Here is a 14,228-nt window from a genome sequence, read left to right on the forward strand (position 1 = left end):
ATCATGTCAGAAGCACTGTGTACTTGAAATCAATTATGTAGTGGTTGTTCAGCAGCTCGTGTTGACCTCAAAAACGACCCCCTACCTTGCTTTTTTTGTATCTGGTGGAAGAAAACTGTCGGTAGACAACTCCGCATTCAATTTTAATCAGATGAAACAGTTATGAAAACTAGAGAAAGCAAGAATATTTTGTTAGCTGAGCCATAATATTACAGAGCTTAGTCAGGGGGCTAAGCAATGGCATTTCATCTTCGAGATTGACTCGGCAAATGAATAGTTTAATAATTCATGACACCGCATCCCGCTTTCAAGTGCTCGCGAAACAACCCTTTTCTACCCCGACAAAAAGATAAACTGTACTAGATATCTGTTATTGAAAATCTCGGAAAAACTAAAATTAGGTTTGACCAGTGGGGAACGAACATCGATGAGATAGTGTGCTCCAAATCATGGGCCTACTCACAATTAACGCTTTTACTGTCTAAAGTGAAAAAGATACCACGTTATTTAGCAAAGCGGACATACGAAATGGTGCAGTCCGCGAGTTCAGCAAATCTAGCTGCAACAGATATAAATCTAGATGAACTGAATTAACTCCCCGATCTCGAAACCATCAGCAGTAAACAAATTCCTATCCTAAGGTTCCTTCCTGTAAATTTTCGGGTGATGGTCAGAATTACCAACGTCCGTTAGCGATGCTTGCATTTCACACGCAAAATCGTAAAAGAACTGGAAACTCTGCGATTAGCAAATAAGTTTTACCCGCGTCTAATCGTGGGGGTAAGAAGCAGAAGCAGCAACAAGAGAAACGGTTATTGAGCAGACTTGAGCGATGGAAGTGAGGTGATTATGCTGTACTGTGGTACGAGGCGGCCTCAATGAAGCAGTCAAGGAAAACTATCAACGAGTCAATAAACGCTTTAACAAGCCGTCCGAAATATCTCTTCCTGCAGGGCAGCGAAAGTTGACTTCTGACGGCTTCCCACTTGACAATGCTGCAACGTTGAATGAACTTAAAAACTCAACCCTAAGGAAAAACAACCTGGTCATCAATTTGATTAAGATGCTGACACGAACGCATATCAATTTGACTAGGCATCAGGATTCTTCCAAATCGAGTCGTTCTCCAAATTTACTGCAGCTGGGCCGTCAAAAACGTATCACCGGCATCTGCTGCATGCAGTAAACTGCGCTGTCACCGATCAATCAAAGCGAGCAATCACTAGTTTAACGATATTCGTCAACTTAGCCAACAGGGGTCAGCTTCCCGAATTAGTTGCTCCTATATTTTGCAGTGCAACACTAACTGCAATTAAAAATGTTGAAAACTGGGGTCTGTCGCATCGCTGTTGGGGAAGTCATTCGACGTCTTATTGCTAAATACATAGCTCGTGAAACAAATTCAGAAGCTGCTTAACTATTTAGCACAAAACAATTGGGAGTAGCAGTCAAGGCTGGTGCTGAGGGCATAGTACATGCAACAAGAATTCCCTTTGAAAAACTGCAAAAATCGGAAAAAAATCCGGAATATTGCATATTGATATCAAAAATAGACGGAGATAGATATAGATAGATAAATATATATAAAGACAGATATAGATAGATACAAATAGACATAGATAGAGATAGATAGACAGATAGATAGATAGATAGATAGATAGATAGATAGATAGATAGATAGATAGATAGATAGATAGATAGATAGATAGAAATAGACAGAGACAGTAGTTCGGCATGGCCAAAATCGCCTTTCCAATTTGACTTCAGAAATCATTAAAATGTGTGAACAGATCTTGAAAAACCCAACACAGTTCCAATTCTTCGAATTGTAAAAAAAACCACGAAAACCGGAATATAGCTCCGCTCAGCTTACAGCTATAAGAACAAAAAATTAGAGCGCAGTAACAGCCTGCCGACAAGATGAGGGCGGCTATTAAAAATAAAGTGAAATCCCTGAAAAAAAATATATTTGAGCACCACATTTTTGCTTGGACCGGCAGTAAAAACATTGATGAGTGTTCTCTGATACATCTCTCGACATTCATGATAGGTCAAGGCACACTGCAATAATTGCTTCAAATTTCGTTCGAGAGAAATCAATAACTACATTTTGTACCTCGTAGACCAGATTAGGTCTGTTGAAGCTCTGGACGAACCACTTGACGTTGTTTATCATTCCCAACTGTCTTAGCACATCCTGAGAGACGCGTGGGGTGGCAGTAGCAGTCAGGGCCATTATGGGAACACCTGGGAAGTTGTCACGCAACATCCTGAAAGACAAAAGCCACGCAGTGTCAAATTCAGAGCAACGGATTTATGCTTCCATTAACCCCAGGCTACTATTTATTAACTTTCTCCCATGTTTAGTCCAAGGCTACTATTCATTAAATTTCGTACCTTAAATTAGAAACAATATGGCAATCCTAATAGATTTATATTTAAAATCTATCATTTCTTGTCTCACTTAGTGCAAAACACTAGTGTCGAGTTAAGCTGGTAATTAACCGCTATCAGACGGATAGTTTGGATTCTATCCCCACTGACTCCAGTGGACGTCCCCAGATACTAGTATAAAACTGGTGAGACCGTGTAACAAGCACGTAAAACCAACTTGCGAAAAAACTTGAACAAAAAACCAGCTTAACTCTTTTAAAATTTTTAAATTTTTCTAATATTTTGCGAATCACTCTTTAAGAGCGAAATCGCCCCTATCGGAGTGATGCCCCAGTACAAAATCACTATTTATCGCGCTTAAAGAGTGATTTCCCTCTTTTAAATAAACTTTTTAAAATTATCTAAATTTTTAATAATTTTTTTTACTTTTCTATATTTTTTCATTTTTAATTATCTATACTCTTCAATAAATTTATATTCTCTTTTACTTTTTCTATATTTATTCCATTATTAGTAAGAAATGATACAAAATTATAATATTTACACGAACAACTTTCCCCAGTTTGGGTAATAACAGATCTGGGAACCAGTTCAACTGATCTAGGAACCAGTTCCACTGATCTGGGAACCAGCTCCACTGATCTTTCAGTTAAACTTCTACTAAATCCTCTAGTTAATTCTACATCTGGATGTTGTTTCTTTACATGAGCTCTTATCCCATCATATCTCACAACAGAAGGACAATATAGCCAATTAACTTTAGCTGAAGTACAATTTCTACAAGTATACATACTCTCATCAAAATCAGTTAGTGGTTTTACAGAATTACATTTAATACAACTTCTAGTTAAGACTTTGGTGTTAAAGTTAGAGTTAGAGTTAATGCTAGAGTTAGAGTTAGAGTTAATGCTAGAGTTAGAGTTAATGCTAGAGTTAGAGTTAACGCTAGAGTTAGAGTTATAGTTAATGCTAGCGTTAGAGTTAATACTAGAGCTAGAGATAATACTAGAGCTAGAGTTATATCCAGATTAATCTTTAAAAGAACAATCAGTTTTCATCGGCGAACGGACTCCGTCCGTGGCATACCAAGCAAGTTCCTTGATACAAATACCACTTAATGTTTTATCACCACATGCACATTTACTAATTTTATCTTCATGATATATTGAATAATGAAAAGCTAAATTAAAAGGGAGTCCACATTTATGTTTACACTCTTAACATTTCATAACCATTTATAATTGGTCAATTCTCAATTATATCCAATATATTTAGCCAAGATTTCAATTACATCTTTAGTATTATCTTTAGACGCCACACACTCTGATAAATATTTCTTCCCCGACGCATTGAGTGTATTAGTTTTATATCTTCTATCTAAAATCACTTCAAGGTCTAATTCCGTTTTATCTCCAACAAAATTATAATTTCATCTCTAAATTCTTCATTATTTCCATATAGTCTGCTTAAATACCTTCGTCCCTCTTTACTTAAAATTCCAGTCTTTTCATCTATATATTCTTCTTGTATGAGTAGATTGTGTTCCCGTTCATGCTCCTGATCTTGATCCGCAGAGTGGCAACTCTGTTTATCCCGTTCTTGATCCCGATCCTCGCCATTGGGAGACATGGACGGAGTCCCATAACAAAAGTTAAATAATGTACTTGCTCTATTCAATATATTACTTGCACTCGTTGCCACATGTCCAGCAGTTTTTACTGTTGTATCGGGACTCATATAATTGTATATCATAAAACATGTACCTATAATGCCTAAAATAGTTGATATTAATCTAAAACCATTTGCTTTAATCATTCCTTTTGTTAAAACATCATTCTGTATTTTAATACCTTTTAATGTAAGAAGTTTATTGAAGTAGAACTGATAATTATCATGATTAATAGTATTTCTATCTGTAGCATTTATCATGAGTGGTTTCATATATGCTATAAGTTTATTTTTGTCTTCAGTTTCTAATTTATCTTTTAAACTAAGAGCTTTTAAATCAAGGAAACCAACTCTCGAGTCATATATCATAATTCTATTCTTATCAATAATAATAAAAGTATTCTCTTTCCTATTATATTTAATTATACCATAACGAAGTTCATCTGACATTCCGTCTGTACAATTAAAATAGTAACTATTTAACTCACTAATTATTTCATTGAAGTTATGTTCACATTTATATATTTCATTAAAATTTTTAAATAGATCAGCTGCATTATAAGTTGTTAAATAAATAGTATCACAACTCATTCTTGCTGTATTAATTATTTGAGCGGGTTTATGACACATTACAATCATTTAAATATCAAAATGTCTTCCTTCTGTGAAATAATAAGCTATATCCTTATTTAACTTATCACCCATATCATCAAGAACAATTACACTATCTTTGAATTTAGACTTATTTTTTGATGTGATCATATTTATATCGCATGTATTAAACCCAATATAAAACTCACCAGTCTCAGGATCTATCATCTTTACATACTATGATTATATTTTTAGCTTGATCGTAACCGCTTTGCGGATCGGTGTAACCACTTCGCGCATCTAGGTATAACTTTAAGTATTGTCTAATAAAATATGTTTTGCCTGTACCAGTTCCACCATGAACAATAGCATGTAATGGTGACTTTTCATATTCAAATCTAACTAAACATTTATTCATAAATCCACCAAAGCTTTCTTCCAGTTTTTTATATTTACTTGGTATTGAATTATATATTATATAACAAATTCCAATTAAGAAAATAAAATTTATAACTGAGCTACCTGTCTCCATTTTTATACCTATTAAAAATGCTTATCCTACCTTTTGAGGAATTCAATAACAAATTTAATATTGATAATAATGCCATGAATGATACAAGAATAAAAGATATAGGAAAAGATATAAGTCTAACACCAATTGAAATTGTAATGAGAGATCAAACTCCAGATAACACAAGTGAACCTAACGTCAACATTATTGTCAATCTACATCCAACTGATGGTACATATTGGGTTTTAGTTATAAGAAGAGAAGGCGGTCCTGTGTATTACTTTGACAGTTTTGGTTTTGAGACCCCACCATTATTTTTAGAAGAATATGTTGATCTAGGCTCTAATGAAAGAATACAACAATATGATGAATCTTATTGTGGGGCTTATTGTTTATATATGATCTATCTTATTGATAGAGGAATTAGAATTAACAATGCTTTGAATATTCTAGTTAATCAATGTAAATATCCAGGAGTATATAATGAGTGTTTTTGTTTAGGTTGTAATGTTCATGATAAATATAATGTTAATGATAATGTTAATGATAATATCGATATTAAAGATAATGCCAATGGTAATGGCAATGACAATGGCAAAAACAATGACAATCACAATGACAATAACATTGATAATATCAATAAAAATGATAATGTCAACGATAATGTCAATGAAAATGTTAATGATAATGATACTGATGAGATTGTCTATCGGAGAATTAGTTATAATCAGGGAAATAGTTATAATCAGAGAAGTAGTTACGATCCGCCAAGCGGTTTCACTAATCTGCAAAATAGGTTCCCTGATCAGGGGATATATCACCCCAAGAAATGATTCAATCCAATCAAAACCTATTGCCATTAATATAAATTAAGATCTACAATCATGGCTAAATGATGATAATATGATTACAGAAGCTACACTCCCAGAGAACTTTAGATGTATAATATCTGGTCCTAGTGAATGCGGCAAGACATTCTTATTAAAAAAAACTAATTCTGGCTAGAATGTACTTTGATAAGCTATACATTATTGGTCCTACTGGTAATCAATATGAAGGTGTAGAGAGAATAAATCATAAAGCAGATGTCGAGTTTGTTAAAGAAATAAAAGATTTACCCTCTCCCGATCAACTACAAAAAGACCTAAAGAAACTAATGATATTCGATGATGTTAGAGCCAAATAACCAGTTATTAATGAATACTTTTGTAGGGGTAGACAAAATTGCAATATGACTTATCTTAACCAAAATCTATTCACAATAGATAGACAGAGTGTTAGAAAGAATTGTAATCCATTTATTTTATTTGAACAAAGAGGTAAAGTCCTCATATCTATATATCAAGAGTTCTTTAATAATGTTGAACTTAGTTATAATGATTTTGCTAATATATGTAATAAGGTATGGAAAGAGTCTTACAATTACATTGTCATTGATATAACTTTAAAATATTAATGGTAAACTAATAATTACTTGGGATCGGAGAGTTTTGTAGTTTAGTTTAAGTTTATATCTAGATTAGATGTAGAGTAAAACTTAATACATCACCATTAAAGTCTAGAGGTCTCCCATACACATCTTTAATATGAAACTCTATATATTCTATTCTATCTTTAGTTACATTTTGATACAAGATATTAGTTGGTATAATATTTATCAAATAACCGGGTGGTTCAGTTAGATTAAATGTATATAATATATCTGTATCGTTACCATTATCTTTAGCTCCAGATATAATATTGCAATGAATGTTAATAGTATTGAAACCCATTATATCAAAAATTTTATTTGTATACTTACCTCTTGAATACATTTGTTTATCAAATCCTAGCAATGATGCTACCAAGTTTTCTACATCAAAATTAATATCACCTTGTCTTTTTATCTACGTGTATTAAAACATTATTATTTGTTTCTTGTTTTATTATATCTACCATATCGGTTAACTCGTATGACCCTGGTGGTATAATAAATACTTTGGCTGCATCTACCTGGTGGAAAGCCTTTGGATTAGTAAATTTAAACTGCTTATTTCTTTCAGTTATATTAAACACTGAATTATAAACAGATAATCTAATTAAACCCATTTTCGTTGTGTTAAGTATAGGGTTATTAAAAATGAAATCTTTCATTTGGTTTTATCATTCTAAAGTTAAGTGTATGTTCATCTTTAGTTTTATTTAATTCTTTAGTTATCTTTTGTAGTTATCTTTTTGTCTTCACTTTCTAATTTATCTTTTAACCTAAGAGCTTTTAAATCAAGGAAACCAACTCTCGAGTCATATATCATAATTCTATTCTTATCAATAATAATAAAAGTATTCTCTTTCCTATTATATTTAATTATACCATAACGAAGTTCATCTGACATTCCGTCTGTACAATTAAAATAGTAACTATTTAACTCACTAATTATTTCATTGAAGTTATGTTCACATTTATATATTTCATTAAAATTTTTAAATAGATCAGCTCCATTATAAGTTGTTAAATAAATAGTATCACAACTCATTCTTGCTGTATTAATTATTTGAGCGGGTTTATGACACATTACAATCATTTGAATATCATAATGTCTTCCTTCTGTGAAATAATAAGCTATATCCTTATTTAACTTATCACCCATATCATCAAGAACAATTACACTATCTTTGAATTTAGACTTATTTTTTGATGTGATCATATTTATATCGCATGTATTAAACCCAATATAAAACTCACCAGTCTCAGGATCTATCATCTTTACATACTATGATTATATTTTTAGCTTGATCGTAACCGCTTTGCGGATCGGTGAAACCGCTTCGCGGATCTAAGTATAACTTTAAGTATTGTCTAATAAAATATCTTTTGCCTGTACCAGTTCCACCATAAACAATAGTATGTAATGGTGACTTTTCATATAAACATTTTTATAACTAAACATTTATTCATAAATCCACCAAAGCTTTCTTCCAGTTTTGTATATTTACTTGGTATTGAATTATATATTATATAACAAATTCCAATTAAGAAAATAAAATTTATAACTGAGCTACCTGTCTCCATTTTTATACCTATTAAAAATGCTTATCCTACCTTTTGAGGAATTCAATAACAAATTTAATATTGATAATAATGCCATGAATGATATCAGAATAAAAGATATAGGAAAAGATATAAGTCTAACACCAATTGAAATTGTAATGAGAGATCAAACTCCAGATAACACAAGTGAACCTAACGTCAACATTATTGTCAATCTACATCCAACTGATGGTACACATTGGGTTTTAGTTATAAGAAGAGAAGGCGGTCCTGTGTATTACTTTGACAGTTTTGGTTTTGAGACCCCACCATTATTTTTAGAAGAATATGTTGATCTAGGCTCTAATGAAAGAATACAACAATATGATGAATCTTATTGTGGGGCTTATTGTTTATATATGATCTATCTTATTGATAGAGGAATTAGAATTAACAATGCTTTGAATATTCTAGTTAATCAATGTAAATATCCAGGAGTATATAATGAGTGTTTTTGTTTAGGTTGTAATGTTCATGATAAATATAATGTTAATGATAATATCGATATTAAAGATAATGCCAATGGTAATGGCAATGACAATGGCAAAAACAATGACAATGACAATAACATTGATAATATCAATGACAATGATAATGTCAATGATAATGTTAATGATAATGTCAATGAAAATGTTAATGATAATGATACTGATGAGATTGTCTATCGGAGAAGTAGTTATAATCAGGGAAATAGTTATAATCAGAGAAGTAGTTACGATCCGCCAAGCGGTTTCACCAATCTGCAAAATATGTTCCCTGATCAGGGGATATATCACCCCAAGAAATAATATAATCCAATCAAAACCTATTGCCATTAATATAAATGAAGATCTACAATCATGGCTAAATGATGATAATATGATTACAGAAGCTACACTCCCAGAGAACTTTAGATGTATAATATCTGAATATACTTTGATAAGCTATACATTATTGGTCCTACTGGTGATCAATATGAAGGTGTAGAGAGAATAAATCATAAAGCAGATGTCGAGTTTGTTAAAGAAATAAAAGATTTACCCTCTCCCGATCAACTACAAAAAGACCTAAAGAAACTAATGATATTCGATGATGTTAGAGCCAAAGAACCAGTTATTAATGAATACGTTTGTAGGGGTAGACATAATAATTGCAATATGACTTATCTTAACCAAAATCTATTCACAATAGATAGACAGAGTGTTAGAGAGAATTGTAATCTATTTATTTTATTTGAACAAAGAGGTAAAGTCCTCATATCTATATATCAAGATTTCTTTAATAATGTTGAACTTAGTTATAATGATTTTGCTAATATATGTAATAAGGTATGGAAAGAGTCTTACAATTACATTGTCATTGATATAACTTAAAATAAAAATATTAATGGTAAACTAAGAATTAATTGGGATCGGAGAGTTTTGTAGTTTAGTTTAAGTTTATATCTAGATTAGATGTAAAGTAAAACTTAATACATCACCATTAAAGTCTATAGGTCTCCCATACACATCTTTAATATGAAACTCTATATATTCTATTCTATCTTTAGTTACATTTTGATACAAGATATTAGTTGGTATAATATTTATCAAATAACCGGGTGGTTCAGTTAGATTAAATGTATATAATATATCTGTATCGTTACCATTATCTTTAGCTCCAGATATAATATTGCAATGAATGTTAATAGTATTGAAACCCATTATATCAATAATTTTATTTGTAGTATACTTACCTCTTGAATATATTTGTTTATCAAATCCTAGCAATGATGCTACCAAGTTTTCTACATCAAAGTTAATATCACCTTGTCTTTTTATCTACGTGTATTAAAACATTATTATTTAATTCTTGTTTTATTATATCTACCATATCGGTTAACTCGTATGACCCTGGTGGTATAATAAATACTTTGGCTGCATCTACGTGGTGGAAAGCTTGTGGATTAGTAAATTTAAACTGGTTATTTCTTTCAGTTATATTAAACATTGAATTATAAACAGATAATCTAATTAAACCCATTTTCGTTGTGTTAAGTATAGGGTTATTAAAATGAAATCTTTCATTTGTTTTTATCATTCTAAAGTTAAGTGTATGTTCATCTTTAGTTTTATTTAATTCTTTAGTTATCTTTTGTAGTTCTCACAACATTAACGAAGTTGCACCTCGCGTGATTAAATTGTCAGTCATTTTTATCTAATAAAAATGGACTTCAAATTGGATACAACTTATGGTTATAATAAAGATATACACAGAAGTAAGATTATAAAATATAAACCTAATAATCTAGCAACAACGAATACGGTTAATACTAATATTAATATCATTCTCAATAGAGAAAATCATTTAAATTTGCATGATTCGTATCTAGAGAGTTTATTGTATCAGATGATTCTGGGGGTGTATTTGCTAACAATGCTAATATTAGATTAGTTAATTATGGTATGATGGCATTGTTTAGTTCAGTTAAACTTGAAACTAGTGGTGGTAGGACTATTGAATATATAGATCATTGCCATCCTAATCTATTGATGTATAAGTTATTAACAAGTACTGATGATGAATATGAAAGTGGTTTTGTTAGAAACCAAGGTAATAGAGATAGTCAACTTAAAGTTGACCATATTGCTGCAGAACGAGGTCATATGTATATGATGGTTAAGATGAGTGATCTATTTGGTTTTATAAATGATTTAGAAAAGATTATATATGGTTTAGGACTTAAACTAATATTAAAAAGAAACAATAATGATAGAGCTCTATTTAGACTTAATGCTGGTGCTGATGCAGTTGGTAATGATGGTAATATAGATATTAGAGATATATCATGGTGTGTGCCCAGTATTGATCCTAGTAATGACAATAGAAATATTGTGCAAAAGGGTTTAAGTAAAAAGAATAGTGTAGACTTTAGCTATTAAGAAAGAAAGAAATTTTATAAGAATGTACCCAATGCTACTAAATTCTTGTTTGATTTACGAATGGAAAGTGATATGGAAAGACCGCAATATATAATAGTTGGTTTTGAAAATAATAAAGTTAATGAACAAACTCATGATGCAAGTACATTTGATATAATGAATGTTACTGAATGTTATTGTAAGATTGGTAGTGGGTTTTATCCCGAGGATAGAATGAATATTAATTATGGCACTAATAATTATAATGAGGCTTTTAAAGAGATTGTTAGCTTTCATAAAGATTATAATGGGCTACCACATAATATAAAACCATATATAAATCATAGAACATTCAAAAGTAATTATAGAATATATGTATTTGATACTAGATATCGGTCAACAACCAATAGTGATCATATAGGTCCACAACCAATACAACTTAATTTTAAATTTAGTGCTGTAGTTGCCGATGTTATGTCATGCATTAGTATTAACTAGAAAGGTTATTAGTGTAAATAGTGATGGTAATAAGATGGTTGATATTATATCTTAGTTATAGTTGTAGTCAATGTTATTATATAACCAATGTTATACTTATAGCTAGTTAGCTCTAGTCATTGCTCTAGTCTTTACTCTAGTCATTATCTTAATCAAACTATTTCCTACTAGTCTTAACAAAACCTTTTGCATAAATAGTATCTAGTTTCTTTTTATTCTCAAGAGTTAGACCTCTAGCTTAAAGTTTAGTCTTGGGCTTTGGCCTAATCTTAGCCTTAGGTAGTGGCTTAGGCTTAACAACAAAAGGATTATACTTTTTAACTTCTTCATTTTTTTTATATATAGAAATGAGTCTTTTACAGAAATTTAAAACTAATTCATATTGTGTTGGCGGTAGACATTATAGTGGTACTAATAACATAAGAGGTTTTATGACTTCAAAAGGTACTAAAATGTTAAAGGGTGATTGTGTTAAGTGTAAGAGAAATAAGTCAATGACTGTCAGTGATGCAACAAGCAGAGGGATTGAAAGATTTCTTTAAAAGTGTTGGTAGAGCTACAGTTAACTTGCTAATAATCCAGTAAGAGCATTAGAAATAGCAAGTAAAATAGGAAGTGCAGCTGCATCTAGAAACCCTAGAGCTGCTTTATCAGCCACACCTGATTTAATTAAATTTGCAACTACTGGTGAAGGTATAAAGGTAGTACAAAAACGAAGAGGTTTATACTTAGGTACAAAGAAAAGATAATTTAGTTATGGCTAAGGCTAAGGTTAAGACTAAGACTATAGCTTTAATCTTACCAATCTGCGAAGCGGTTACACCGATCAGGGAACCTGCTTGGTTGACCACAGACGGAGTCTGTTCGCGGATAAAGATTAATACTAATATTATTATTAAAAACATTGTTATTACTAGGCACTAATAGCTTTAATCTAAAAAAAACTTAATTTATTTTTCTTGTTCTTCTTATATTCTTCATATACCTTGACTAATTCCTTATATTCATCATTATCTATCTTATTATCTTTCATTGATTTAGTATATAGTTTATTAAACTTGTCGCTAAACTGTTTACTTAAAATAGACATTTGTGAAAACTTTATAATTTTATTTCTTATTTTAGTATTAATTGTTTTTGATAATGAACCACAAACTGTTGCTGTAGCAAAAGCTGTTGGTATAGAATAAGGTAATCCTATACCTGTTAATGCAACTGATGTTGTTGTTGCCGTTGTTGTAATTGATGATAATAGTATTTCTGTTATCTCAGCTACATTAATATAATTTTTATATCTACTTAACTTCTTATTATAGTTATTAGTTTCAGTTTCATAATAATTTCTCATATCTTATATAATGTTAATATTGTTGTTAAATTTATGATTAGCTTCAATCTTTTCGTTTATCAGCCGCTCTGATACTGAAGACAGATCTGAATATAGTAATCTCTCACTCGGTGCTGTTGGATTGGTCATGGACTCCGTCATAGCTTTGCTTATTTTCATTAGTAAAAATTCTTTCTATTTCTTTCATTATATCTTGTTTAAAACCATAATGCATCTCAAGTCTTGCCTTCTCTTTATTATCAACTAACGTACTTTTTAAAAGTATAGCAATTATATATTGTACTATAACTTTTCTAAGAGATTTATTGTATTTCATTTCTCTTAGACCGTTACTAAACATATCATCTAAATGTATGTTAGTAATATATTGATTAAACTTGTTGTCAAATTCTTGTTTTAATTGATCATATTTACAGATAGTATCAGCGGCAACTTTATTACAAAAGTTAACAGTATTTGTGACTTCATTTGCTGATTCAATAAACTCATTAATTAGTGCATCATTAACTCTTGTTTCATTTAGTGTAATACTTTAGTTGTGACTTTATCAAATTCACCTTTTCTTAGCTCAGTTGTTTTACTCAAAATGTCTATTTTATAATTAGAAGATAATAAGTTATTGTCACAATACCATTTATTAACAACATCTTTTTCATCTATTGGAGGATGAACATTTGTAATTTTATACGTATCCTTCATATCAATATTATCATTATCTTCTAGGAATAACCAACGAGCCTTACTTAGTGTTAGGTTGTTTGTTGATGTTGATGTTAATCCGAGAAGCGGGTTCCTCGATTGATGTTTAGCCTGATTGAATCTGTTTCTTGTCATTATTCATATAAAAATATTTAACGATTCTAAAACTTTATTATTAGATTCAAAGTCAAAATCGGATTTTAATCATTCCTGTTCGTAATATTTACCTTCTATTATCTCTCCATTCATCTCTTCTATCTTACATGTTAGTGGTTGTGTGTTCAAACCTTCATTAACTTTAAATAGTTCTCTATTCCAATTAGAAGTGTAACCTTTAGAAAAGATATTACGTTTATCTGCATTTCTAACATAATCACCAAATTTAAAATTTGGCGTTGCTTTGGTAGATTTAATCTGCGAATCAGTTTCATTGATATAGTATTTAACTTTATCAGGATTATTAGAAGCATCAACTGGTGTCATATTAATTGTTGAATGAATGTTATTTTATATGTTATGACTGCATCAATTAATATATTTACCCAATTACCATCACCATTGATGAACATTTGT

The 14,228-nt window shown here is 30.7% G+C and overlaps 1 protein-coding gene across 2 annotated transcripts in view; it reads right to left on the reverse strand.

Annotated features, from left to right (window-relative positions):
* LOC142336214 (uncharacterized) overlaps positions 1-14,228 on the reverse strand; it is a 352,380-nt gene that overhangs the window by 86,338 nt on the left and 251,814 nt on the right. For both annotated transcript variants that reach the window (XM_075384882.1, XM_075384881.1), the window contains exon 8: positions 2,117-2,270. In XM_075384882.1, coding sequence (XP_075240997.1) covers positions 2,117-2,270 — 154 coding nt within the window. The remainder of the gene's footprint in view (positions 1-2,116; positions 2,271-14,228) is intronic.

The sequence above is a fragment of the Convolutriloba macropyga genome, chromosome 3 (genome assembly GCF_964194025.1).
Source record: "Convolutriloba macropyga chromosome 3, txConMacr16.3, whole genome shotgun sequence".
NCBI lineage: Eukaryota > Metazoa > Xenacoelomorpha > Acoela > Convolutidae > Convolutriloba > Convolutriloba macropyga.